The sequence below is a fragment of the Nelumbo nucifera genome, chromosome 3 (genome assembly GCF_055504915.1).
Source record: "Nelumbo nucifera cultivar China Antique chromosome 3, China Antique-T2T, whole genome shotgun sequence".
NCBI lineage: Eukaryota > Viridiplantae > Streptophyta > Magnoliopsida > Proteales > Nelumbonaceae > Nelumbo > Nelumbo nucifera.
The window spans coordinates 825,602-852,787 of NC_142651.1; the positions used below are offsets into that span (position 1 = coordinate 825,602).

Here is a 27,186-nt window from a genome sequence, read left to right on the forward strand (position 1 = left end):
TCTTTTTTATCAGAATTTGTGTTTTCTAAAGCAAATACTTGAATGGGACTAAAAGTAATATTGAACTTTGGAGTCTAAATACTCTATAAATCAGATGATTCAAAATGCTAGTTTACGGTGTGGGTAGGGCTCATCAGACTGGTCATAAATGAGATATATGACTTTGATCACCAGTGAGCAAATTATGGACCCCAGACTGGTTATGGGTCCTACCTCGCTGGATCCACACTTTTGCCTCCTCAATATACATTCAGAATCAGGAGAATATTGTCTCCGGGGCACATAGATAATTTGCAACCTGTACCATTTTTGAAAAATAATTAAACCCCAAGTCACCAGGCCGAACAAAAGTTTAAGACATTGGGTGTGTCAAAAGTTGGTATAATCATGCATGCATCTCTTCTGTAAATTCTATATAGAACTGCTTTTCTAGCAAAACTTTTTAAGGTTTATCTAGCGTGCAAGTCCAAGGGTCATAAATCTTCTTTAGATTTTTTTCTTTTGTCAGTATCAGCAGGTCTAAAACAAAGAAATTGTTCAAATAAAGTGACATTTCTTGTTTTCTTGTTCACCAATCACCGATCCATGAATTCTGACACATTTCAACTCCATAATGTATTAATCTTCACTCAAAAGTATTGTTTAAAGTGAAACAACATAACGGGATTTATCCGTATTAGTACCACCATCACTCCACTTTAACGACCATTTTATTTCCATTGAAGTAATAAAATATGAGATTCGCATCCCGTTTATGAATTGTAAAAGAAGAGAAGAATTGGGTTAGGGTCAGCCAGTCAGATTGCACTCATTCTCTATTGGTTACTGAAGTGAATTATTGGAATCAATTCCGATATCACCGAGACCCACTTTCCTACCAATAACACCGGTTCATGTTAACAAACCCATCTAAATTGCCTCCTACGTGCTGCCTTACGTCTATGATGATGCCAATGAATCAATGACAAGTTTTACTTGTCTCAAATCACGTACACCTGAATTGTGAGGTGCTGCAGCCTGCGGCCTGAAGAGTGATAGTCCTGTGACCATATATTATAGATGGCACCTATAACATCACACATGCACAATAGGACGCCTAAATTAAGGTTATAGCAAAAATAACCAGTACCTTATTTACTTCTCCATCCGACCCAGCTACCACCCAAATGCACAGTTGCCACCCCACCTAAAACCTAATATTTGAACCAGTAATCCACGGTCAGGCCAACTGGACTTTGGATCCTTATCTACTCAATATGGGGCACATAGCATGTTTCAGCACTTAATTAACAGGTTCTTCATTGAATCCCAAGCTTTTGCATTCACAATTTTGATTTTATTCCTACTCAATGTGTATATCCCTAGTAGTATTTCCATAATAAAGAGAGAATAGTAACCCTACCCCAACAGCGCGAAATGTGTTTTAGGATGTCAAAATCTTGCTCATGCTACACAAAGGAAATATTCCACTTGGAAAAAGCTTCTGTAACTGGATAGTGCTTGGTATATCTGAAGAACAAGGAAAAAATTACTGATCGTTTGAAACAATCAGCATGGGATCATATCCAGCAAAATTTTATGCCTGGCTCTGCATTTTCCCACGTATCAAATTGTACTGACAACTTTCATCCATGCAACAGTCTATACCTCATAAAAGTGATACAATCAAGAAATATATTCATATTGGCACATAACTTACAAAGGAAAAGGATTGCTGTTGACTGGCAATCTGTTCCTGCACCCCGATTTCCAAGCATCCCAGTAGTAGACGATATTAAATCCAAGGAAGTAGAGCCACATCTGACCCAAAGCGTGTCCCTTGCCATAATCCATGATCCTATAAAATCAGGATATGCAACTGCAGATTCCAAATCCTCTGTCTTTGCTAGAACATACAGATGGTGCAGCCCATCATACAACTCAAAATGGGTGTACATCCTCATGCCTCAACCATAGCGAGAACTTCCTCATCAGTTGTGTCAGGTGACACAATCTCTTCTGATGCATCTCCATCTGGAGTTCCGGTTTCTGAATCCTTTTCAATATTAGTCTCAATGTGCATAAGCTTTTCTCGGAGTTTTGCCATCAGCTCCTCTAAACAGTCCTCATTTTCAGACAAGTATCGTTTGATAGCATCCTTCCCACGAAAATTCTGGCCATTAAAGTTGTAGAATGCACCTCCTGCTTTTGTTATGAACTTGTGCTTGCACCCCAGCTCTATGATCTCTGAGTAACGGCATATCCCCTTGCCAAACTCAAGCTCAAATTGAGCAGTTTTGAATGGAGGCGCATGCTTGTTCTTCACAATCTTCACAAGAACTTGGCTTCCAATCGTCTAACAGCAAAAGTGAAAAGACACATTGATACCACCAAAAGATTTATTATTTTAAGAGCTATAGCTTCATTCAATTAGACTGGAGAAATGCACAACAGGCAGAAAAGCAGTGCAAGTGGAACGAAGCCCACTGTTAAATAAATCACATCAAAGAGACAACATCATAGGGTGAGAAGAATCTAGCCAATATAATGACCCAATGCTATCTATTGAAAAATCAGAGAAGTGCCTGTGCATTTGTGCATATAAATAAATGGGTGGAATTATTACCTCCTCCCCCTTTTTGACCAGCCCAGTTCTTTTAATATTTAATCGGACTGATGCATAGAACTTCAAAGCATTACCACCTGAAGTAACTTCAATGGGGCCACCAAAACCTCCAAAAGTGGACAGCTTTGATCTAACCTGAAACCATGCAACCAGAAGGGGAAGAAGAAGAAGAAGAAAATGTCCTCAAATGGATCTAAATGGTTAAAACAGAAGACCATTTTCACCCAAAATATATAAAGCATAAAGGGGAAAGAAAAGGAAAAAGAGTTGCTTAATAGTGATATTGAAAATGCCTTGTAACTCTACTACGTGCACGCAGCTAACTGCTGGCATCCCATATGGCCTTTCACTTAATCACCAACTAATTTCATTCTTCTCTTTGCATTTGGTCTAATTACAAGCAAATCAGTCTGTACCACTTGACTCAAATATCCTAGCCACTGAATCATATAAATTGTCGAGAGCTTTGCAACTTAGGCTCAAGTTTGGAAAGAGTACAAATACAAATATGTACAGTATAAATACATACAAAATATAAGGTTTTGCACTCTACATATTTGTATTACTCTTTCCAAACTGAGCATTAGAATTTAGCCTACTCGTACTAAAACAGTAAAACTTAGTGCCAAATTTTATATTGCATGAGACCGTTGATCAAGATTGGAAACTAAGACTGATGGCTGAAGCTGAAGTAGCTGAACTGAATTATTTATTCATTTGTCTTTTAGTAAATAAGTTTTTAAGGAGGCTGCAACCTCCTTGATGGCTGGAGCTGAAGTTTTGTTTATTACCCATAACCCATGCATTCCAAAATTGTATTATTTAAGTATTTTATCCACTAAAAGGTAAAGGATCATTCAGCTCAGCCACTTTATCCATTATCGAACAGCTCCTAAATCAAGCCGCATTCATTTGTCTTTTAGTAAATAAGTTTTTAAGGAGGTTGCAAACTACCTGATGGCTGAAACTGAAGTTTTGCTTATTACCCATGCATTCCAAAATTGTATTATTTAAGTATTATCCACTAAAAGTCAAAGGATAATTCAGATCAGCCACTTCAGCCATTATCCAACAGCTCCTAAATCAAGTCACGTGTTTTGATTCAGACAATAGAGTAATTAGAGATTGGCTCACACTAGTTGGCTGGTTAGTATTATAAGGAAACAAAATTGCAACTACCTTCAATAAAACACATAAAACAACAGTGATGTTTCCCCAAACAAGAAACATCATAAATTAGCCATTCTGAATTGCTAAGAAGCATGGTAACAAAGTTTGACACCCGTGTTCTTCAATATTTTCCTTCTTTCATCAAGCATGATAACAGCTCCCTAGGTTTGCCTCAAAAGATGCAGATTGTAGTTGTTCAAGACTGCTATCAGTCTTGATCACTTAGGAACTTCAGGTTCGAAGAGAAGAGAAAGTGAAGAAGGAGGAGAAATAGTGAGAGAGCAGTAGAACATAGTTTTGAGGAGAATAACAGAATCTCAATATTCTGCCGCCGCCACTTTAATTTAATATTTATATGTTATGCTAGTTACATGAAAGGACACATCTGCCCTTGGTGTTTATATCATAACACATAACAATATAAAACTGAAAAGTAAATAACGACTAGAATAACAGAATGATAAATCGACCACAGCTGTGACTAGATACATTCTACCCTACGGACAGAGTGGGACCACAGCTGTGGGGCCCACATCAATGTTCTCTACACTCCCCCTCAAGTTGGTAGTAGGTGTTTATCATTCCCAACTTGGATAGATCTGCTTCTAGCTTCTTTCTTGATACGGCTTTAGTGAGGATGTCCGCTAGTTGCATACTGGATGTGATGTAAGGGAGACATACTTCTTGAGATGAGACCCTCTCTCGTACAAAATGCCGGTCAACTTCAATGTGTTTGGTTCTATCATGCTGCACTGGATTATGTGCTATATTAATGGCTGCTTGATTATCACAATACAGCATCAAGGGCTTCTCATACTCAATGCCCAACTCCTCAAGTAGAGATCTTAGCCATAGGATTTCAGCCACTCCGTTGGCCATGGACCTGTATTCTGCTTCAGCACTTGACCGGGAGACAACACTTTGTTTCTTACTTCTCCAGGAAACAAGATTCCCTCCCACAATGGCACAATATCCTGAGGTAGACCTTCTGTCATCAACGCTCCCAGCCCAATCAGCATCTGTATAGACCTCCACCTTCATGTGGTTGTTGTTCTTGAACAGTATACCCCTACCTGGGCATCTCTTCAAGTAGGCTAAGATTCTTTCTGCTGCAAGAAGATGTGTGGTTCTAGGAGAATGCATGTACTGGCTGACAACACTAACAGCAAAAATAATATATGGCCGAGTGAGATAGAGATATAGGAGCTTTCCTACCAATTGCTGGAACATAACTTTGTCTTCAAGAAGCTCCCCACTCTCGGCACTAATCCTGTGGTTCTGTTCAATTGGTGTATCTGCAGGCTTGATACCTAACTTTCCAGTTTCTGCCAACAAGTCTAGGACATATTTCCTCTAAGAGATGAAGATCCCCTGTTTGGATCTAGCATCCTCAATACCCAAAAAATACCGGAGTACACCAAGTTCTTTCACCTCAAATTCTCGATGAAGGAACTGTTTAAGGGACTCAATCTCATGGCTATCATTCCCTGTGACCACAATATCATCAACATATACTGCCAGTAGTGTCAATGAGGACTCCACCCTCTTGATGAATAGGGTATGATCTGACTGGGCCTGTACATAACCAAACTTCACAAGGGCTATTATGAATCTATCAAACCAAGCCCTAGGTGACTGTTTCAAACCATACAAAGCCTTGTTGAGCCGGCAGACCTTCTTACCTATCTCTGCATCATAGAATCCAGGAGGCAAACGCATGTAAACTTCTTCTTGCAGATTTCCATTCAGAAAGGCATTTTTCACGTCCATTTGGTATAAAGGCCAAGTGTGACTTGCTGCAAGGGATAATAGGACTCGAATAGTGGTCATCTTGGCTACCGGTGCAAAGGTCTCCAAGTAATCTATGCCATAAGTCTGTGTAAACCCTCTTGCAACTAACCGAGCTTTATACCTCTCAATAGATCCATCTGCATTATGCTTCACCGTAAATACCCATCTGCACCCAACTGGTTTCTTTCCTTTGGGCAAATCAACTACCTCCCAGGTGTTGTTTTTCAACAGGGCATCCATCTCAGCTTGCATTGCATCTTTCCATTCCGGGACAGATAAGGCTTCTTGCACTGTTCTTGGAATAGGGACATTGGAAATGGAGCTAAGGTAGGACCTGTAGGTAGGAGATAGGCGATCATAGGATAAAAAATGGGAAATACAGTGGGTTGTAGATGTGGTACAATGTCGTTTCCCTTTACGGACTGCAATCGGAAGGTCAAGATCATCTGTAGGAGGTGAAAAGGCTGGGACTGTAGTTTTTGGACCTAGAGCTGGAGGTGAGATTGGAGCTGGCCTAGACTGCTGATGATCAGAATCAACCTGCCTGCACCGCCTGTGATAGACCCTCAACTCCTGATCCCTCTGACCACCCTCACCATTGCAGGTCTCCCTCAACTCCTGATCCCTCAGACTACCCTCACCATTGCAGCTCTCATCACCCAATGGAATAGGTAAAGAAACTGCCCCACTCTCACTGCTCTCCCCCTGAAGACAAGAACTCAAACCCCCACTCTCACTGCTCTCCCCCTGAGGGGAAACCCAAGGATAATAGGGTGTCCCCTCAAAGAAAGTGACATCCATGGAGACAAACTTCCTCCCTGAGACAGGATCATAGCAGCAATAACACTTTTGAGTTTGTGCATAACCAAGGAAGATGCATTTGGAGGCTTTGGGTTCGAACTTGGAGTGATGGGGTCCGAGAAGCTGAACAAAGCATGTACAACCGAATGTCTTAAGGGGAATAGAAAACAAGTCCTCGCGTGGGTGTAGAAGGGAAAAAGGATATCTCATATCAAGAACCCCGGAAAGAACCCGATTAATAAGGTATACCGCCGTGAGGATAGCATCACCCCAGAAGCGGATAGGAACATTGGAAGTAAACATGAGACTTCTAGCCACTTCCAAAATGTGCCTATTCCTCCTTTTGGCAACTCCGTTCTGCTGAGGTGTATGAGGGCAAGAGCTCTGGTGAATAACCCCATGATGAAGAAGATAAGATGTCAATGATTTAGCAAAGTATTCCTTTGCGTTATCAGATCTGAGAACTTTGATCTTGGCATCAAACCGGGTTAGGATCATTTGGTGAAAATTTTGGGTCAAGGAAGGTACCTCATCTCGTGAACGCATGAGATAAACCCAAGAAAAACGGGTATGATCATCAACAAATAACAAGAAATATTTGTACCCACCCATGGAAGGGATATGATAAGGCCCCCAAACGTCAGTATGCACAATATCAAAAGAATTATCACTCCTTTTATTACTCAATAAATAAGGCTTTCTACAATGCTTAGCAAACTCACAACTTTCACACTGTAACTGAGAAAACTCAATAGACTCAAATAAAGCAGGAAACAAACTCTGTAAAGACTAAAAAGACAAATGACCTAATCGACTCACACTCTGAGAAACAAAAGACATCTTCTCAACTGACTCTCCCTGATGGAACCTCTCCCCGAGCAAATAAATCCCATTTGTCTCACAGCCAGTCCCAATCACCTTCTTCGTCTCCAAGTCCTAAAAAACACATCGGTCAGGAAAGAAGGTTACTGAGCAGTTCATATGCTTGGTAATACTACTGACTGAAAGAAAGTTAGTATCAAGCTTAGGAACATGCAAGACAGATGACAGGGAGATAGTATCTGATAACTTGATGTCACCCTTTCCAGAAATAGGAACCAGAGAGCCATCAGCAATAGATACTTTATCCCTACCAGAAGACAAATGGTAAGTAGTAAACAGTGAAGGCAAGCTAGTCATGTGATCAGATGCACCTTATTCTATTACCCAACAAGGTTCAGTAGTACCTGGAGCTGAGGCATGATAGGCTGAAGCTCGAGTACCTGAATGTGCGAAGGCAGATGTGGCAGGTGCTGATGAAGACTACAGTGGCTGAGCTGAACTTCCAACTTCTTTTTCTAACTGTATTAGGGCTGCCCGAACTGCTGCTAAGGTCTCTAAAGATGTTCCTTTTGTGACAGATGAGGATGTTGAATCAGTGTTCACGGCTACATGAACAGTGCCCTTCTTGCTTCTCAACTTCGCAAGAACCAAGTGAGGATGCAGTTTCCAGCATGTCTCTTTTGTATGTTTGGGCTTCTTACAATGTTCACATACCACATCCTTCTTGTCTTCCTTCCTCCTGTCCTCTAAATCACCCCCTGATTTGGGTGTGCCCGCTACAAAGGCCGGTGTGGGGGGCTGAGGTTGCATCATAACCTTCCTTCTAGTCTCTTCACTGTGTACAAATGAGTATGCCTGAGAGAGGGTCACACTGTCTCTAGTCAAAATCTGTTGCCGTACAATATCATATTCTGAATTTAGGCCCGCCAGAAACTCAAATACCCAGTTTGTCTCAACCTGCTTTCTATATATCTGTGCATCTTTGGGACTCTCCCACTCAAGAGTCTCTAAGTGATCAATCTCACGCCACAAGGATTGCAATGTAGAGAAATATACTGAAACCGGTCTCTCTCCTTGTTTAAGATTCTTCACTTCACATTTCAATTCATATGCTCTGGCAACATTAAGGGGTTGGGAATAAGTTTCTTTCATAACATCCCATATTTCCTTAGCTGTCTTTGCCCACAAGTAATTCCGGCTAATATGAAGCTGTATAGAATTACACAGCCATGTCATAACCAAGTAGTTTTCTTGAATCCACTTGGTATATGGCGGGTCTCCCTTGGGAGATACGAACATTTACCTCGTCCACCAATAGCCATCATGGCTGATTGGGCTCATTCCAAATAGTTTGATCCATCAAACTTTACAGTCGTAATCTGACCACCCATCTCAGAAACATTACCATAACTGATGTTCCCAAGGCTGCCTTATGCCTGATTTTTAAACTCCATTTCTGTCAAGTCTCAAAACAACACTTGGACTACCAATCACAATCAAAAAACAGTATGGGCCTGATCTGTCTTCACAGTATATATGCACAAAACTGGGATAATTCTGATCTAAAACCAACTAGCCAACACAACAGTAACTGTCCGTAGAGCTCTAACCCCTTAGGACTCTGAAAAACAGCTTAGAGGAGGTCTGATATGCTTGGGAGAGTTAGGGTTTTAATCAGTCCTTAAAGTGAACAATTCAGTTGCACAATCCACTCAGTATTGTGTATATAGACTTGCAGTAGGGTTAATAAGAAACCCTAGAATCTGTGTATATAAATCTCAAGGTTCAATCAAACACTAGGGCTTGCCGCAAGGTTACTTTCAAACCCTCGAGTAGAGAGAAACACAGTTGAGACAGTTCGGCCTAGGGTTTGCTGTAAAACCCTAGTGAATCGCAGAGAGGAAACCCTAGGATGGTTCGGCCTTCCCCTCCAGATAGGTCCAACCTATCTTCTCTGATCTAACTTCTTTTAGAAAGTAAATAACTTACAAGGAAAAATTGTTCGCTGCCTTCTAGGGTTACCCGAACCCTAGTCTTCTCTGATCCTTCCTGACCACCAACACTCTGCAACCCTAACAAGTTTCCAACAGCTGCTAGCACTTCTGGCGATCTCCAAGAATCAGTCTGCGAACTCTTCCTTTTCAACTCTCAGTCCTAGGAGATTCTCATGTGGTCGACTGGTATTAGACTCGCATGAGAAACCCTAACTTGGCTCTAATACCATGTAGTTGTTCAAGACTGCTATCAGTCTTGATCACTCAGGAACTTCAGGTTCGAAGAGAAGAGAAAGTGAAGGAGAAAGAGTAGTGAGAGAGCAGTAGAACACAGTTTTGAGGAGAATAACAGAATCTCAATATTCTGCCACCGCCACTTTAATTTAATATTTATATGTTATGCTAGTTACATGAAAGGACATATCTGCCTTTGGTGTTTACATCACAACACATAACAATATAAAACTGAAAAGTAAATAACTAGAATAACAGAATGATAAATCGACCACAGCTGTGACTAGATACATTCTACCCTACGGACAGAGTGGGACCACAGCTGTGGGGCCCACATCAATGTTCTCTACACAGATGACACAAGAAATATGTAAAAATTTACCTGATTTATAAAGATCAAGATAGTCTGTGAGAGGGACAAAGAATGGCTCAACTTGCGAAGAGCCTGGCTCATCAATCTGGCTTGCATTGCCATGTGTGCATCTCCCATCTCACCATCAAGTTCACTTTTAGGCACAAGTGCAGCCACCTGCCACCCAGAAAAGAGAACCATAAAGAACTAAAATATTCAGAAGGAAAATGTCAAGATTGACCTGTATGTTCTAAATGTCTAGACATGACACTACATAACTGTCTGAATAATTTTTCTAGTGTACAATGATTTGTTTGGTGGATGATCAAGTCCCAGACATGCACCGTACCATGTGCAGAACACCAGGGACAAATATCAACCTGTGCATGGTCTAAATGACTAGACATGAGTCTACACAACGGCCTGAATTTTTTTAGCATGTGCATGGACTTGTTAGGTGGATGAATGATGATGAGGTCCCAGATATGAATCAGTGTCTCATGTGCAGCACATCAGGAGCAAGGCCCACAAAATTATCCTTCGGTGACAGAGTTCCACATAGAAGTAGTTCAGCGATAGGAATCTCAATTTTATAGAATAGATAGATAAATCTTGGAAAAAAAGCAATTTCAGCACACAAAATTCTTCAGTGCTCTACAAATTAATCATAAATCTTATTGCTTTAAGTGTGAGTGACAGAGATATTGCAACAGCAAAAGGAACCCAGGTGAGAGAAAAAAAATTGTTCACCTGATTCTTTATCCACTTGCAATTTCATAATTTTTTTGGGTATCTCATTTAGGTAAACTTTAGATCTTTAGTAATGGTTTCTAGTCTACGGCTGCAACAGGGACCAGTTCAATTATTTAACATGGTCTAAATAGTTTAAAGACCTTTAATAGAGATTTTTACAAAGCTGAAGTCACATGTTTATCACTTTTTCCATCCTATGCTTCAAATTATTTCTTTTGGCTTGATTCTTATGTTAAAAGATTATCCAAGTATTATCAAAGAAACCTGGCGTCCACCTGATTCTTTTAAGAAATTTATGGCCACTTTACTAATAGGCTTTAATTCGGTGAAGGAAATTAAGACTTCTGTGTATCTATCATAGAGTTAATTTTGGTTTATTTAGTTGTAGTTGGATTAGAAGTTGGTTGGAACCATTTTAGGAGCTAAAGCTTTTTTTTTTTGAAGAAAAGGTTACTTTCATTACTAACAAAAAAGGGAAGGATATACAAAAGAGATGTAAGAGAATTATATCCAAATAACTTTTTTGCTAATAAAAAAATATTAAGAAGACAATAGAAAATGGATACAACCACATCGCAGGTGCAAAAGGCAACACCTCCCACAAAGCAAAAATATACCTTACAACCAAAGCAGAAAACAAGGATGCAAAACAGAAATCGAGATCCAATCCTTTTAGCATCAAACAACAACCCCATCAAAAAAGGGGAAAAAAATTGTCCATCTTCCTCATTCCAAATCTCTCCCCCAACCCCAACAACAGATCTTTTACTGTTTTCCTCTCTCCTACTCTTCTCAAATTCTTCAAAAGCCCTTTTGGCAAAGGCCTCTCCTCCCAAACAAACCCAACGTTTTGCCAACCTCCACCTCTCTGTCAACAATCTTCTTTAAATCCACACTTCCTTGCTTCAGCTTCTCCCCACTCTGAAATCCCCTCCTTAACTTCCTCCCTCCCTCACTCTTCACCTCTGCCTTCCTTTCCTTTCTCCACCGAGTCTTCACCCCCACCACCTCCCCCTCAAAAGTAGGCGACAACGGGGACTCCTTCCTAGTTGAATCCCCAGAAACATGAGTTTCATCAACTAGGAAGTTTTGCTTTGCTATTTTGGATCTTACCCCTTCCTCTTGTATAATCTTTTGAATCTGTTGCTGGGACCCACACCCGCCCAAACTCTTTACGATGCGAGAATACCTTGGTAACATGCACTATCTGACAATTACTACAGCCTCAAACCTTTTTAGCAGCTATCAATGTATCCACACTTCCATCCCTATCCAGTTCCTTCTACCTCTGACCCAAATCAATTCCTACTTTTCCAACTATCACTCAAAAATCAACACATCTTGACTGCAACAACTGAAAGCCCGAAACCCTCCTCTACTTCATTGCACGAACGAAGATGTTAATTTCTTGATCATGCATTCTCACTAGGGATGAGCATAATTTGGTTAAAACTGAACCGAAAATTTCAGTTTCGGTTTTTTGGGTTCTGGTTAATTTTGTTTTTGAAAAATTCAGTTTTCAGTTTTGGTTTTTAGCAGTGTTTTAAAAGCGCAAGGCGCAAAAAAGGCGCAGGGGTCAATTTACGCCTGAGGCGCAAGGCACAAGGCGAGGTGCGCGCCTTTTTGATGCAAGGCACAAAAATAAAAAAAAATGCTAAAAAATCAAAAAAAATCAAAAGAAATGCCAAAAAAATAAAAATATTAAACATAATATTAATAAAAAATATAAACTAAAATTTTTCAATAATGTTTTAAAAAACCTATTATCTAAAATTAAAATATACATAAGATGTAAAGCATATTCAAATGAGAATTTAAAAATAAAATCAAACATATAAAACATTTTCAAGCATGTAAAACCTCTAATTTCTTTTTTCACTCAATTGCAGTACTTCACATAGCTAATGTAATGTAAAACATATTACATTCCTGATTCTACAAGCCGGCTTTGTGCCACGCCCCTCGAGGCAAGCCCAAACAAGCCCACATTAGGTTTTAAATTCTTAGTTTTCACACAAAAAATAATGATTTTATAGTTTTATTTGCTTTTTAAGGACATTTTATTAGAATGAATGAATGAACAACATTACCAAATTGGGTTTTATTAGAATGAATAAATATATATAAAATATATAGAAATATATTATACAGGTCGGTTCGGTTAACTACCGGTTTTCTATATTGGTTAACCAAAACCGAACCGGTACCTTCAGTTTTTTAAAAACACCGAACCGACTCGTTCGGTTAACAATCTAACCTCTTCCTCCTTATCTTCAACTTCCACAAGGATCTCGTAAAATTCATCTTCTCCCAACTCTCATTCCTAATGTTGACTCTCAAGAACTTTCCACACCTGTCTCCAATCTTATTAAAGGTCAATGATCCCTACGCAAGCATGGCAATTCCTACTACTCTAATCCACACCACCCTTTTTCTCTTTTCATTGAGAATTACCCCAGCCATTGGAAACCACCAACCTAACCTTAAGTTGCATTCCCTCCTCTTCTTCTCTAATTCCAAAATCCAAGCCACAACGTCTCTGTTCTGGAACATAAACAAAAACAGCCACCTGGCCAAATTACTAACACCCACAATTCTTTTCTTACCATTCAAACTTCGCCCAAGCTTCAGCTGTCTCCTTCTCCAACTCGGAGCCCACAAACCTACCAATGAGACATACCCCTAGAACCTTCAATCTCTCGTTCAAGTTCTCTTCCTGTCTCACATCAACCTAGATCGCAACAATCTCTTGTTCTCTGACAAGCTTCATCTCAATATAGCCACAAAAAAAGACCCTCCCAATCATTTACTAGGGTAAACTTGAATCACTGTACAAGGATTCCCTTCTAACCCCTGATTTTTCTAGAGTAACTGCCAAACTATTCAGTTCTCTAGGAATCCATCTATAAGAATAATTCAACTAAGTCAAGATTTCTTAATCTCATTGAAGATGTGGGCGTCTCCAAGGTCCTTCACTCCTTCCTTCAAGTTTCCCATCCAATTGATGACAATTCTTGAGTCTCCTTCCACCACCAACAGGTGTTCAGATACATCAACTTCCTTAATAATTAACAAGTGGATCTCTAAGCAACTAGTCAGCATTTACCTGTTTCTCTTGGTAATTAATAGGTTTTCCTAGTATGTAAAGTAATTAGGAATTGTTTGACTTCTTGCTAGGTATATATCTAGTCTTTAATGCATAGAAAAATCTTAAGCAACAAGCATGAGAGCGTGAATTCAAGTCTGAGAGTAGCCACTTCATGTAAAACAATCAAAGTTTAGGTTCATATCCAGTCACCCCTCCCAAGATCCCAGATAAGCTAAAACTAGGATTAAGCAATAGCCTTTTGAAAGGGTCATTGATTGGTATGATGGTAAACTCTTGGGGTGACAAGTGTGACATGTATATTCAAGTCTGAAAACAGCCACTTTATTTTAAAAATACCAAAGATTAGATCTTTAACCGGTTCAGTGCTCTCAAGACCCAAGATGGCAGGGACCATCATGGGGCAATGTCCTTCAAGAATTATTGTCAGCTTTTGAATATAAATTGGAGTCCATTAAAGGAACTCCAATGCTCTGTGGTGAGTCTACAAGTCATTGTAAACGAATATATAAAAATAAAAAGAATTAGTAGAATAAGGTTTAATATTTGTGAGGCATGTCTGGTACCAAAGGTTAGTGTTTTTGTAATTTTTTCTGGTTCTTTTGTCTTATCCTATCAACTATTTCTTAGTAAGTTTTCCCCTCTTTCTATCTTTCTTACAGATTCTCTACTTTCTTCATCTTAAAGCTTTCCCCCAATTTCTTGTTTCTGAAATCTTAATTCAGTATCATTGTCTTACAGTTTAGCCAGTTTTATTTCATATCTCCTCCATATCTCAGTTTTTATATTCCACCGCATATCATTTCACAGTTTGGCACTCCATCAATGAGAAAGAAGTTCTATGTAAATACAATGCCTTACACTGTCCACAACAACAACATCAACAGAACCACTCCGGATTAGGGTGTCCACAAGGCTGAGAGCTTGTTCACCACAATCTGGTTGTGAAAGAAGCAAGTTTTCTGTCTTTACACCAACAGCCTCAGCTAGTGCTGGATCAAGTGCATGCTCCGCATCAACAAAGACGCAGTACCCTACAGCATCAGATTAATACATTAATTGAGCTCATTCATTAAATGCTGATGTCAAGCTCAAGCAAACTGGAATTTGTATCAGACATCAGTAAATGCAAGTGAACAAAGCATGTTGTTGCTAATTAATAATTATCAAGTCTCTTGAGGAGAGAGAGAATAAATTTCCTGGGCAAAAAGAACCATTGCATGCGTATGCATGACCTCAATTCAATCTTCAGGGGGAAAAGAGTTACCAGAATATAAATATACTTTATCATTCACATTTTTGTCTGTCAGACATAAGCCACATTTCATTCTTTATATGCATGTATCAAACTCCTAATGGAGTTGTAAACCAAATATGTAAGGCACTCAAAATCAATTTAAGTGGCTAAAGAAAGAGAATATTGTGGACAAATTAGAAATCTTAGCATTGCAATATTTAATGAAATATTGTGATACCAGCCATCCAAGAGACAAGATGCATGACCATTGAAAGTAAAGAAGTGGTGATCCTAAAAGAAAGTATAGAGATTTATGTCTTTGACAATGGAGGTGACTTGCACCATGTTTTCTAGTATTATAATAAAAATAGAAACTGATTAAAAAGAAATATAAATATTAGAACAATGGTGAAGAAGTTTCACCTCCAAAAAACAACTCCTAAACAACTGAGAAATTACATAAAGACCAACTAAATATCGTCAGATACAAGGTCTAAGGTTGACCAAGAATTAGCATCAAATGACAAAATATCAGTATCTTCAAATTCAGGGTGGATAAGAAACCACTCCATCATCAAAGAACATATATTAGCAACAATTCTTCTAATATTTCATCGCATCCCTTCAAATATTTCTCCCACCCCTCTCCCTCCATATACCCCAGTGAATTGCAAGGGGCAATATTATATAGTACACATTAGTGGGACTCAGGGGTGGCAAAGAGCAGGGTGCACATGAGGCCTACTGGCCATACCACGGAGCCAAAGGTTTGTCTAGTAAACAATGAACAAAACTTCATTATGCACTTCCAAAGGCACAACATTACACCCCATATGTGAAATTAACTTCTATAGCATTAAACCTGTATCTCAAAACCCAAATGTATTAATAACACCACCCTTCTCCAATAGAGATTCCTCCCCAAATCTCCAGTCATTTGCATTCATATGAAACATGTAAATGATTAGCAATATTAGTTGGTGAAGCACACACCAGACCCAGGTTTATTATATCAAACTAAGCAATTCAATGACTAGGATAGGTGGGCATCTTCAATCTTTTGGAAGTTTAGAACATTCCATGCTGACTAATAAGATCAATGCAGATAAGAATACTCAAGTAACCTTCAAAAAGGAACTGTTAAGGATCACCTCCATGCTTCTGTGATTCAGCTATTACGTGAAGAGCAAGAGTTGTTTTTCCAGAAGCCTCTGGGCCATATATCTCTATCACACGTCCCTGCACAAAGAAGAGGAAAATATATAATTCAGCCATACAAAAATGTAAAATATTAAGAGATCAAGGTCAAGGTCAAAATAAATATCGTAAAGCATGTATCATTTGTAATGCCAACATGTCTTCATGGATTACAGTGATAATAAATGACTGCACCAGCGAGGAGTAAATTGGTGAAACTAAAAAGCTCTAAAATAACTAGGGGAGGAGTAAAGAAAACATGGTCAGATGTGGCAAAAAATGATTTAAGGGTTTATGTTTGACAAAAAATATGGATCTTGATAGAACACAATGGTGGGAAGGATTCATGTGGCCCGCAAATAGTTAGGGTTAAGGCTGAGTTGAGTTGAGCAATAAATCTTGAGAGATCAAACATGCATATACAACCATTAGTGTACAACTTCCAGTGGGAGAATGTCATAATAAAATACTTCTAACCAACATCAAATGCATAAGCTATTACATAGTAACTATGAAACAAGATATGGCCACAAAAGGACTTAGCCTATACATAATAATAGGTTGTAATCCAAATAGGACAAGATACCTTTGGAAGTCCACCGATTCCCAATGCCATATCCAAAGCGAATGATCCTGTAGACACAACTGGAACATGTCTAGGAGAAACAGACCTACCAAGCCACATAATTGCTCCCTTTCCAAATGAGGTAGTAATCTGATCCAGAGCTTGTTGCAATGCCAGATCCTTCTTAGAGATGTTCTCTTCGCCAGAATCACTTCCATCAGATCTAGACTTCCTTTTCCCTGCAAACAGAACAGAGAAAAAGGTGCAATTTGCCATCAGCTTGGAGCTCCCAATAGAGACAACCAAATTTGAGAAGAGGTTTCATCCATGTCCCCATCTGACCAAAGAAGGATATAATCCTACCATGCAATCAGGCAAAGAAACATCCAAAGCCTGATATCTGATATGGCATACAAAACTCAAACGTCCTACAGAAATATGTTTATTTCCTTACCAAGTTTTTCCAACTACTCTGAATGACTTGTTGCTAGTTTGCTACATCTTGGATGCTGTAAATTGTCATGCAGTTCCAATATCACTGGATATGATTGATTTGACTTTACACTGCCCTCTTATTTTAATGTATTGTCCATAGATATTTTACTGTTTTCTCTATATACTAGAAAGATTGAATAATTTGCTAGATTCACATATAGTTTGATATTTCAAACATCAAAAGCAGAATACTATAATTTGGTTCTAATCTATTTTGGATTTGATTCATCTTCCAAACTGCAGTAGTATCTGAAATCCTTAAAAGAAAAAATATATTCCCATAGCATTACCTTAATTCTTTTCTTCCTAAGAAAGTTAACGCAAACCATTCTCACTTGGACCTCCCAGCTCCAGCACCTGAAAGAAGCAGCAATCTGTTGCAAGTGGAAGGAGCTAGAAGTGCTAGGGGAGACCAAAAAGGACATGGGTAGAAGTAATAAGAAATGAAGTGCTCAAAATTTAGCACCAAACAGAATGGAATGGTGAAACAGGATTAATGCAGCCAACCCCATATAGTTGGGGCACGGCTTAGATGATGAGGATACTGGTGATTCTTACTTAGACCTCCAGTAGTTTTTTTTTTGTTTTTTTGATAAATACTTCCAGTAGTTTTTTACTAACAAACTAAATAAATTACAAGCCAATGATTAAAAAAATCAGAAATCCATAAAGCACTGGATCTTGTAGGAGAAGGAAACAATATAATAATAATAATAATAATAATAATAATAATAATAATAATCTTGAACTATGCAAGTATATTTTAAATCAAAATGAGACAAACATTTTTTTTTTTTTCGGGGGGGGGGGGAGGGAGGGTTTGCAGCACCTTTAGAAGAAAAGTTGCAACATTGAGAAGAGATCCCCAAAATCCCTTGTCTATAATTCTGCAAATCAATAATGAAAGAGTAATTAACATGAATGCCAGAGCTTCTTCTTACTGTTCTACCTACTTCTTGAAGAACAAAGTCCAAGCAAATAAAGAATCACAAAAGTTGGTAAGCACATTTATGAAGCATATGTTTAAAGAAATAGATATTACATTACTCTAGAATGATTCAAAGATGATGGACATATACCATATTTTCTTTTATGAACCTGTAACTTTTGGGGGCTCCAAATGGAAAGTTAACTTCCAATTTTGATAGCCTAGTAGTGGAAGGTGATTCAAAGGTGATGGTGGTTAGGTGGATAAGAAACAAGCAGGAAGGTTCTCGGAAGCATAGGAGTAACATGGGAAAGGTTTTAAGAATGATAGAGGAAATGACAAGTGTCCAATGGGTATAGAGATCGGCTATGGGCTAGCAGATGCCCTAGCTGGACAGGGTGCTCAACTGCTCATAGAGATCAATTGTATAGGGGAATCATACACTACAGGGAAGTAGGGTGGAAAAGGGTAGGTAGGCAAGTGCCTATCCTACAAAAAAGGAGTCTTCTTGTGAAACACATCAGTTTCTGTGTGCCTTGTAGCATACATTCATATTCTTTCCACTCAAACAAAATATTTTTATGATTGCCGATCAAAAAAATGAAGCGACTCTAGAATGGTTAGTGATTCAAGACTTCCAATTTTAGTCTTAATTTCCAATAAAATCCAAGCAAACAACAAAACAATATCATTATTACTACTATTATTAGTAGTAGTACAACAATAAAATATTGGGCTGACAAGCATGAAAATGTGAGTTCAAGTCTGGAGCAGCCACTTTATGCTAGATGCTAGAGCTTATATTGGTATCCTTTTCACCCCTTTCAAGACACCAAATTGTTGGGAACGGCAATATTTAATGACCTTTTGACAATAATGATATGAGTATTGTTGAAAACAATATTTGCATGGGTATTGCTTCATAGAGCCTAGCGTCTTAGCACACAACAAAATACAAATTCCTTCAAACTAGAGCCTCAAATTATAAAGAAGTTTCTCATGAAAACCACATGCCATAATCTGGTTAAACAGATTGTCACCTCCAAAGTTAGATGTTTATCGTAAAGGTTTGGAGAAAGAAACCTGAAAAATCTATGATTAATGAGAAAAAATAAAGGCTCTTAAATCCACAAAGAAAACAACAGATATAAAAAGTTTCCAAAATAAGGGGTTTCTCTACCGAAGAGAAAGAGTGCTTTAAAACAGAAGCATTTCGAGTAAAGATTTGGCTCCTGCAAACATAACACCCCGTACACTTGTCTTTTGTTCTTCAAACATTATTTCTGTGATGGGCGTTACCCATTAGTCCATTTCTAACCAACGGCTCTTTCACCATCTTTATTGTGGAAAACATTCAAAAGGCCAGTCTAGATATTACCAAACAAAACGGGTAGCCTCCGCAAACAAACTTTATAATGCAAGTGTCTAAATGGCCTTTCTAAACAAGAATCAATCTCAATCTCTGAAATGAGAAGCAGCAGTTAAAACAAATAAGTAGCCATAGCGGGTGCCTCCAAAACAAAATATTTGGCATTAACTGTATAAATAATAATTCTCAAACAAGAATCCAGATTGAAATAAAGATCAATCTTTGAATAGGCGTCCTTCAAAAATAGATTTTTGGCCTTAGTTACTTATCAAAAAAAAACGGCCATAAGCATTAGCATCTGAACTGGCCTTCTTAAATAAAACTCAATCTCTAAAAACTATGTCATTGAAAACGAAGGCCTAAAGTCCATTAAAAAACATATTTTTGGGCATAATACCTGCGAAAATTTTAAAAATAAAAATAAAAATAGAGCACACTTTAAATTCCGAAATGATGAAAGGCTCCTAAAATATTTCCTAAAACAAAAAGAGTAACAATTCATAGAGAAAACAATAAGAAAAGATAAAGAGGTCTGAAACCTGAATCTCTGCTATCATGAGAGAGCGCCTTAAAGTATAAACATTGCGAAGAAGCTTCGCCATGAGCACCCTTGAAGGCCTGAACTCTCGCAGTCCACGAACAAAACCTCTTCAACAAAATAAAAGGAAAACAGAAAATTTTTACATCCCCGTTTGCATTGTTGTTTCTTTCGTTTCCAGTTGAGAGTTTTGAGACCAGTCGGGACCCGTGCGAAGTCCCTCGTTTAGGGTTTTTGGTTTTTCCCTCCTAAAATCAGCTTTTAGAACAATAGTTTCAACTTTCAACTGGGTGTGTCGTGTGTGATAGAATAGACCCAGAATCCACGATCAAATTCGTAGACCCTTTGTAAAAACCGCTACATCGGAATGATTTGGCATTTGGGCTTATGGTATGGTCTGAGAGTAGTAGTAGACTGCTAGAACTGCATATATGATCTGCGACTAACAGTATGGTACGTATTGGGTCGGATTGGGTTGAAAATTTGTTAGAATTTTAATCGGCCCGAACCCGATACAGCTGGTCTGTGGTGTCCCCTGCAAACCCCATCTTTCCCATAATGCCGTCTTCTACGTATCCATTTGAAACTTCGAAGGGCTTTCATGCAACGGGTTTTTTTATGGAGAAGTAAGAACAGGCCCAATGCAGATTTTTTATTTCCATTGTACAGTTATAAATATTTAAAATGTCAAAAACCCCATTCTATATACCAATGTCCGCTTGTGAATTGGCATTAATGTGGAACTGGCACCCACCCTGATAAAGGAAGATTTGGCCCGACCTCGCAAATCACGCCACGTGGCAAAAAACAAGTAGCTCGGCACTTAAAGCAGCATACCGAGGGTACAAACACCAAAGGGAAGAGACCAGCGGTCTGAACTCTCCTCGAGGAGACCAAACTCCCCTCGAAAAGACCAACTCCCTAAGAGGAGCCCGAACTCCCTACAAGGAGCCCGAACTCCCTAAAAGGAGCCCGACCTCCCTACTAAGAGCTCGAACTCCCTACGAGGAGCCTGAACTCTCCCTTTGGCCCCGAGCCACACAAAGCAGTGACCCGAACTGGCCCGTCTCATGACAGTTCGGGACACCCCCCCTATCCGAACTCAAGACTTCGCCTCACACCGCTCCAAGCACTTCGCCTCCAGAGCATTGAACTGGACGAACCACATCGTAATTGACACCGAAGGAGTCCGTATCCAGGGGCGGCGCACCTAAATGACTTGGGATCTGACGCCTGACGACCGCACTTCAACGGCCACCGCCATCTCCAGTTACAGGGACGGCTCCGACAAAAAGAGCAGTGACGGTTCTGCCCCAACAGAGGCAATGACGCCCGAAATGGCAGAAGCACGGAATAAATCATTCCCGACCTGACAGAAGTCTAGGAGTGAGTGCACGAGGTGGTTATAAAAGACTCTCCACCACCCCAAAGAGGAGGTATGCAAAATTTGCGCTATCTGGTTTTATTTGCCTTTGAAAGATTCTAACTTGAGCTTCGGAACCTTTACACCGGGTTCCCCCCGGAGCTTTCTCATCTCCTCCGTTTCAGGTTCCCTGCTTCCGAGTTCAGAGGCAAGGTCGTTGACAGGTAAGACCGGCCAGATTGCGCATCATCAATTGGCGTCGTCTGTGGGAAAACGCTTCAAAAAACTCCCTCCAAACTCTCATAACCCCTTTTCTTCAAAAAACCCAAACACTCATGGCTTCTTCCAGCAACGCCGGACATGGCACGGAGACAAACACCACCGGGGAACAACTTCAAGTCCCCGTGGTGTGCGTTGGACAGTTCACCATCTCCCTTTTGGTGGATGGGATCCCCAGCTTGAATGCGCCACAAGCAGTGGCGCCCGTAAACCTTCCTGCCACGAGCATCCCCTTTCTTCCCCCTATTGAGACAACATTTACTGAACCAACTGCCGTCCCCCTGGCAGCCAGCCAAAAAAGGTTGGACGACCTGATGCAGTGCATGCAGGCAATGCAAAACCAAATGCAACAGTTCCAGCAACACCAGCACCAAGTACTGCACAACATCTCCCAGTATCACTATCAACAGCAGTTCCCCCAACTACCACTGAACCAACCACTACTTCCACCTCGGCACCCTACTCCGAGGCCGGTTAAGGCCTCCCCGCAGGATGGACGCCCCCACCAAGGAAAGGCCTCCCGGCCCCAGAACCCCCCTAACAGCCAGGCCTCGTCCCCAGGCCGAAGAGAGAGAAAAATCATCCCCAGCTCGCAGGCGGGTCAGGAACCTTGCCCGCAAGATCGGCACCTCGGCGCTCCAAGCTCGAGTTCCCGCTCACGGAAAACCAATTCGGCGCCCTGGTAGCAGACTACTAGCATTCCGGGCCCATCGAGCTCGGCAACACGGAGGCCAGCAGCGCCAGTACAAGGCCCACTCAACAATGAAGGCGCCGACGAGGTCGCCGAACCGCCACCCGTGTCTTGTCAAAGCTCAGAGGCAAAGAAGAGACAAGCTCGGATTAGGTAGGAGTTGTCCCGATTCTCTCAGTTCCTTCCCCCCTCGCATCAGAACTCCTGGCGGTCCCCTTGCCCAGAGATTTCAAGCTTCCACCTCTGGACAAGTATGACGGGTCCTTCGACCCCAACGACCACGTTGACGCTTTCCAGTCCCAAATGCACCTCGCCAGGGCCAGTGAATCGTGCATGTGCGTGGCCTTCACCACCACCTTCAGGAGGGTAGCCCGCACTTGGTACAGGAACCTGGCCCCCGGGTCGATAAAGTGTTGGGCCCAGTTCGTGCAGGTCTTCACCGCACACTTTGTTACCAGCAAACGGTGCCCCATAACAGAGGAAAGCATCTTCAGAGTAGTCCAAAGGGAAGGAGAATCCATCCGGGGCTACATCAAGCGATTCAATGAAGCATGCTTGCAGATACCGCGGTTAGACCCCGCGGTGCATCTCGCGGCGGCCAAAAGAGGAGTAACGCACAAAAAGTTCAACCAACGAACCAGCCCGCAACCGTGGCCGAATTCCTCAAGCTCGCGGACAAGTTCATGAGGACAGAGGAAGAAATCAACCAACGAACCGAAGGCGGGAACGAGAAAAGAAAGAGGGAAGGCGAGCCCTCCAACCCAATCAACAGAAAAAACCCGGCCCGGGAGCCAAAGCCGAACCAGTCGTTCCGAGCTCCCCTAGCAGTTCGGACGGATTACACGCCGTTAAACACGAGGCGGACCGAGATCTTAATGACGATCAAGGACGCCCCATACGTGAAGTGGCCACCTCGCCTAAAGGGAAATCCGAACGAGAGAAATAAGAATTTGTATTGTAGTTTCCATAGACACCACGGTCATAGTACCGAGCAGTGTAATAATCTCCGGGACGAGATAGAGGGGCTCATCCGTCGCGGATACTTAAGAAATTTTGTACAGTACAACAATAATAACAATAAGGCAGGTCGGCAAGGGGAGCACGAAAAGGATGCCCCCGAATCTAGCAGCAGACCTGCCGAACCATTGCAGCGACAGCCTTCGAAAGAGAGGCCAGTTCGGGGAACCATCCATGTAATTGTGGGAGGTTCGGTGGTAGCAGGGTGTACCTCGGCAACAGCCCAGAGTTCAGTTCGCGAAGCGGCCCTCGAGGAACGGAACCCCCCAAAAAGACCAAAGACCGAAGAACCAATCTTCTTCACGGAAGACGACGCATTAGGGGTCCACTACCCCCACGATGACGCGCTTGTCATTAAACTAAGGATCAGCGACTCCGAGGTCAGACGCGTACTCGTAGATTCGGGCAGCTCAGCGGACATCCTCTTCAAATCAGCATTTGACCAGCTATAGTTACAGAGGAGCGAGCTGAAGCCCGCGAACACTCCTCTGGTGGGTTTCAGCGGAGAGGAAGTCAGGCCCCTCGGAAAAATAACAGTACTTGTGGAAGTCGGCACATGGCCTTATGCGGTCAGACTCAACCATGATTTCTTGGTGGTCGCGACCCCCTCCCCATACAATGCGATAATAGGGCGGCCAATCACGCATATCCTACGGGCGGTGGTCTCCACCTACTATTTGGCCATGAAGTTCCCTACGGACTTCGGTGTGGGGGTAGCGCGGGGCAACCAACTCGAGTCCCGCAAGTGTTATGTTGCCGCCCTGAAGGGAAAAACCAAGGTGGCCGACGACCTTGAACTGGAGCGGCCTGCGGAGCAAGGCGAGGAACGAGCTTCGCCCACAGAGGAAACGGTCGCAGTCCCGACTTCGGCTACGGACCCAGCTCGCACACTACAGATCGGTGCTTCCGTCGAGGAACCCCTACGAACCGAACCGGTGAGTTTTTTACTTCAAAATTTAGATATCTTTGCCTGGTCCGCGGCCGACATGCCCGGTATTAGCCCCGGTCTGATAACTCACAAACTTAATACTAACCTTGTAGTCAGACCCGTTAGACAAAAGAAACGCAACTTAGCCCCAGAGCGCTGGAGGGCGGTCGACGAGGAGGTCGAGAAGCTCCTCGCAGCAGACTTCATAAGGGAAGTCCATTACCCGAGCTGGGTGGCCAACCTAGTGCTGGTAAAAAAGGCGAACGGCAAGTGGCGCATGTGCGTCGACTACACCGACCTGAACCGAGCTTGCCCAAAAGATTGCTTCCCCCTCCCCAGAATTGACCGCCTAGTGGACGCGACCTCGGGACATGAGTTGCTAAGCTTCCTGGACGCCTCCTACCGGCAACAGGTGGGAGAAAGTTCCTAGTGGTGGCAGTAGATTACTTTACAAAATGGATAGAAGTTGAACCTCTGGCAACAGTTACAGCCCGAAACAAACAGAAATTCTTTTGGAAGAACATAGTATGTCGCTTCGGGCTACCCCGGATACTGATCTCCGACAACGGCAAACAGTTTGAGGATATCAAGTTCCAAGAATGGTGCCAAAGTATGGGAATTAGTCAGAACTTCACGTTGGTCGCACACCCGCAGGCAAACGGTCAAACAGAAGTAATGAACAGAGCCATCCTCCGCGGACTGAAAGCACGACTAGACCGAGCTAAAGGGTTGTGGGCGGACGAGCTACTAAGTGTTCTATGGGCTCACCGAACCACGGAAAAAACCGCCACAGGAGAGACCCCCTTTAACCTCACCTACGGCACCGAAGTGGTAATCCCGGCGGAAATCGAAGTACCTACGCTGCGACTAGAAGCATACGACGAGTAGACAAACGGAGACGAGTTATGCACCAACCTCAACCTACTGGACGAGGTGAGAGACCTCGCGCACATCCGAACTGCGGCCTACCAGCAAAAGGTAGCTCGGTACTATAACGCCAGAGTAAAGAAGAGGAGCTTCTGCGTCGACGACCTGGTTCTCCGTAAGATCATGGTACCCGAACCCGGCGTTGGAAAACTCGGACCAAATTGGGAAGGACCCTACAGAGTAAAGAAAACACTCGGGGGGGCATATGAGCTCGAAACCTTAGAGGGAAAGTAAGTACCCCGAGCATGGAACATTGTCAACCTAAGGCGATACTACCTATAGACCGCCAAGCAAAGTGGATAAAATCACCACCAAAATAGGCCGCGCGAGTGCGGTAGCCTAGATAGGAAACAGATTGGACGTATGATTAGTTCGGCAAATATGCTCAGTTCGGGAGAAAGAACAACCAACACTTAAGCAAAAGTCATTCCATTTCAAAAGTAAGGTAGTAAATAAAAAAAAAATTTACAAGCCCGGAGCTATTTCTTCATTATCAGAAGGCACTTCAACAATACCCGAAGGCCCCGCCTCGCCCTCGGAGTCTGGCTCACCGTCAGCAGCATTGGCCATCTCCTGAGTTATGCGTGAAGTGGATATGGCGCTAATATCGAGCTCGGGGTACGTATTCCGGATCATCCACCGGCTTAGTTTAAAACCCCTCCTGTATGAATCCACCATCAGATCATCAAAGCCCGGCGAAGCAATGTACTCATCGACAACCTTCTTCTTGGCATCTTCGATACCTTGAGAAAAGATCTGCGTCCTCTCCCTGATGTCCTTTTGAAGGTACTCGACCTGATGCTGCAGATCCAGCCTCAAGTCCGCCATGTGCTTCACCACCACTCCCATGGCTTCGGTAGCACGAGCAGCCTCCTCGGCAGCGCGACGAGCCTTTTCGGCAGCTCGCGCCTGCCTCGAGCTCCTCTCCACCTAAGCCGCCAAGGCGTAAATAGAAGAATTCACCTACCAAAAGGGACCGAGTGATCAAAAGAACTAACAAAACGAAAGCCAAAGAGCTCTAAAAAAGGGAGAACACTTACCACCATGGCATGGGTAACGGCACGACAGGCCACTTGATGCAGAGGGAGATCAGTCCATGCCACGACCTCCTCGGGGAGAATAGCCTCCTTACTCATTTGAAGAGCATGGGTCGGCGACAACACACTCCTGAAATCCCCCGAGCCCGAGGTCCCATCTCACGTATGAGCAGACCCGGAGTAAGCAGGAGCACCGGAGTATGTTGGAGCCCCTGTGTAGGTAGTCTCAGCATAAGGCCCCCCTACCGGCTCCTGCATTGGAGGGACCATCTCGGGCTCCCTGGGCAGATCTTCTGGATGATAGTCCGGCACCTCGGGCTCCGCATCCTGGGGCATCTCGGCGCGACTTCGCTTGGCAACCCGCTTTCTCCTCTTCATGCCTTGAAACAAGTGCCCACCTCGGGTCCCTCAAGAATCCATCACGCCTGCGAAAAGAAGTTCGCCATCAGTAAAAAGCAAGAAAGACAACAAGATAAGAATCTCTAAGTGAAGAACCTACCCGAACTTAGACCGGCCGCAATGAGCTTGGGCTCCGTCAGATACTGTTGACATTTCAGCCCAAGCCGCGCCCATTGCCGGAGGCCCTTCGCCATCTCTTTGTCAAGCGTGACCCCGAAGTCAGGAGCGGCCATCCCCCACCCGGTCTGAAACGACCACCCCAGCACACTTCGCACCCCGAAATAGTCCCGCTTTCATGCTGGGACCTTGTTGGGGAGCTCATGTAAAAGCTTAAAGCCCGGGCGAGGAGACAGGTAGTAAGTCCGCCTACGCCTGGGGAGGGGACCCGCTTGCTTCTTAAGCATCAAGATTGAAGAAAAAATCTCCAAGTCCAACGGAAAGCTCTTTTCGCAAAATAAGGAGATTGTCCCCACCAAATTTCGAATGGAATTCGGGTGAAGCTGGCCGACCATCACGCCGAAGTGGTTTAAGACTTCGACAAAGAGGGGATGGAAAGACAATCGCAGCCCCGCGGCGAGCTTCTCCCGG

The 27,186-nt window shown here is 42.3% G+C and overlaps 1 protein-coding gene across 2 annotated transcripts; it reads right to left on the bottom strand.

Annotated features, from left to right (window-relative positions):
- Positions 1–1,470: 1,470 nt before the first annotated feature.
- RECA2 (recA DNA recombination family protein) lies at positions 1,471–20,356 on the bottom strand. 2 transcript variants are annotated; one of them, XM_010252152.3, is made up of 8 exons: positions 19,959–20,356; positions 17,952–18,009; positions 16,649–16,866; positions 16,017–16,104; positions 14,490–14,662; positions 9,800–9,946; positions 2,606–2,740; positions 1,471–2,335 (listed from the first exon to the last, which is right to left on the bottom strand). In XM_010252152.3, the coding sequence occupies exons 1-8, from the start codon at positions 20,019–20,021 to the stop codon at positions 1,940–1,942; spliced, it is 1,278 nt and encodes a 425-aa protein (XP_010250454.1). In that variant the 5' UTR covers positions 20,022–20,356; the 3' UTR covers positions 1,471–1,939. The 2 variants fall into 2 exon arrangements, with proteins under 2 accessions (XP_010250454.1, XP_088758467.1); XM_088902341.1 differs by lacking the exon at positions 9,800–9,946.
- Positions 20,357–27,186: the final 6,830 nt, after the last annotated feature.

Coding starts and splice junctions, on each gene's coding strand:
- RECA2 (XM_010252152.3), bottom strand. CDS start 20,021: ATGGCGAAGCTTCTTCGCAATGTTTATACTTTAAGGCGCTCTCTCATG. Junction 16,867..17,951: donor TTGCAACTTTTCTTCTAAAG/GTGCTGCAAACC, acceptor TTCTGTTTGCAG/GGAAAAGGAAGTCTAGATCT. Junction 2,741..9,799: donor TCTTGATCTTTATAAATCAG/GTAAATTTTTAC, acceptor GCATGGTTTCAG/GTTAGATCAAAGCTGTCCAC.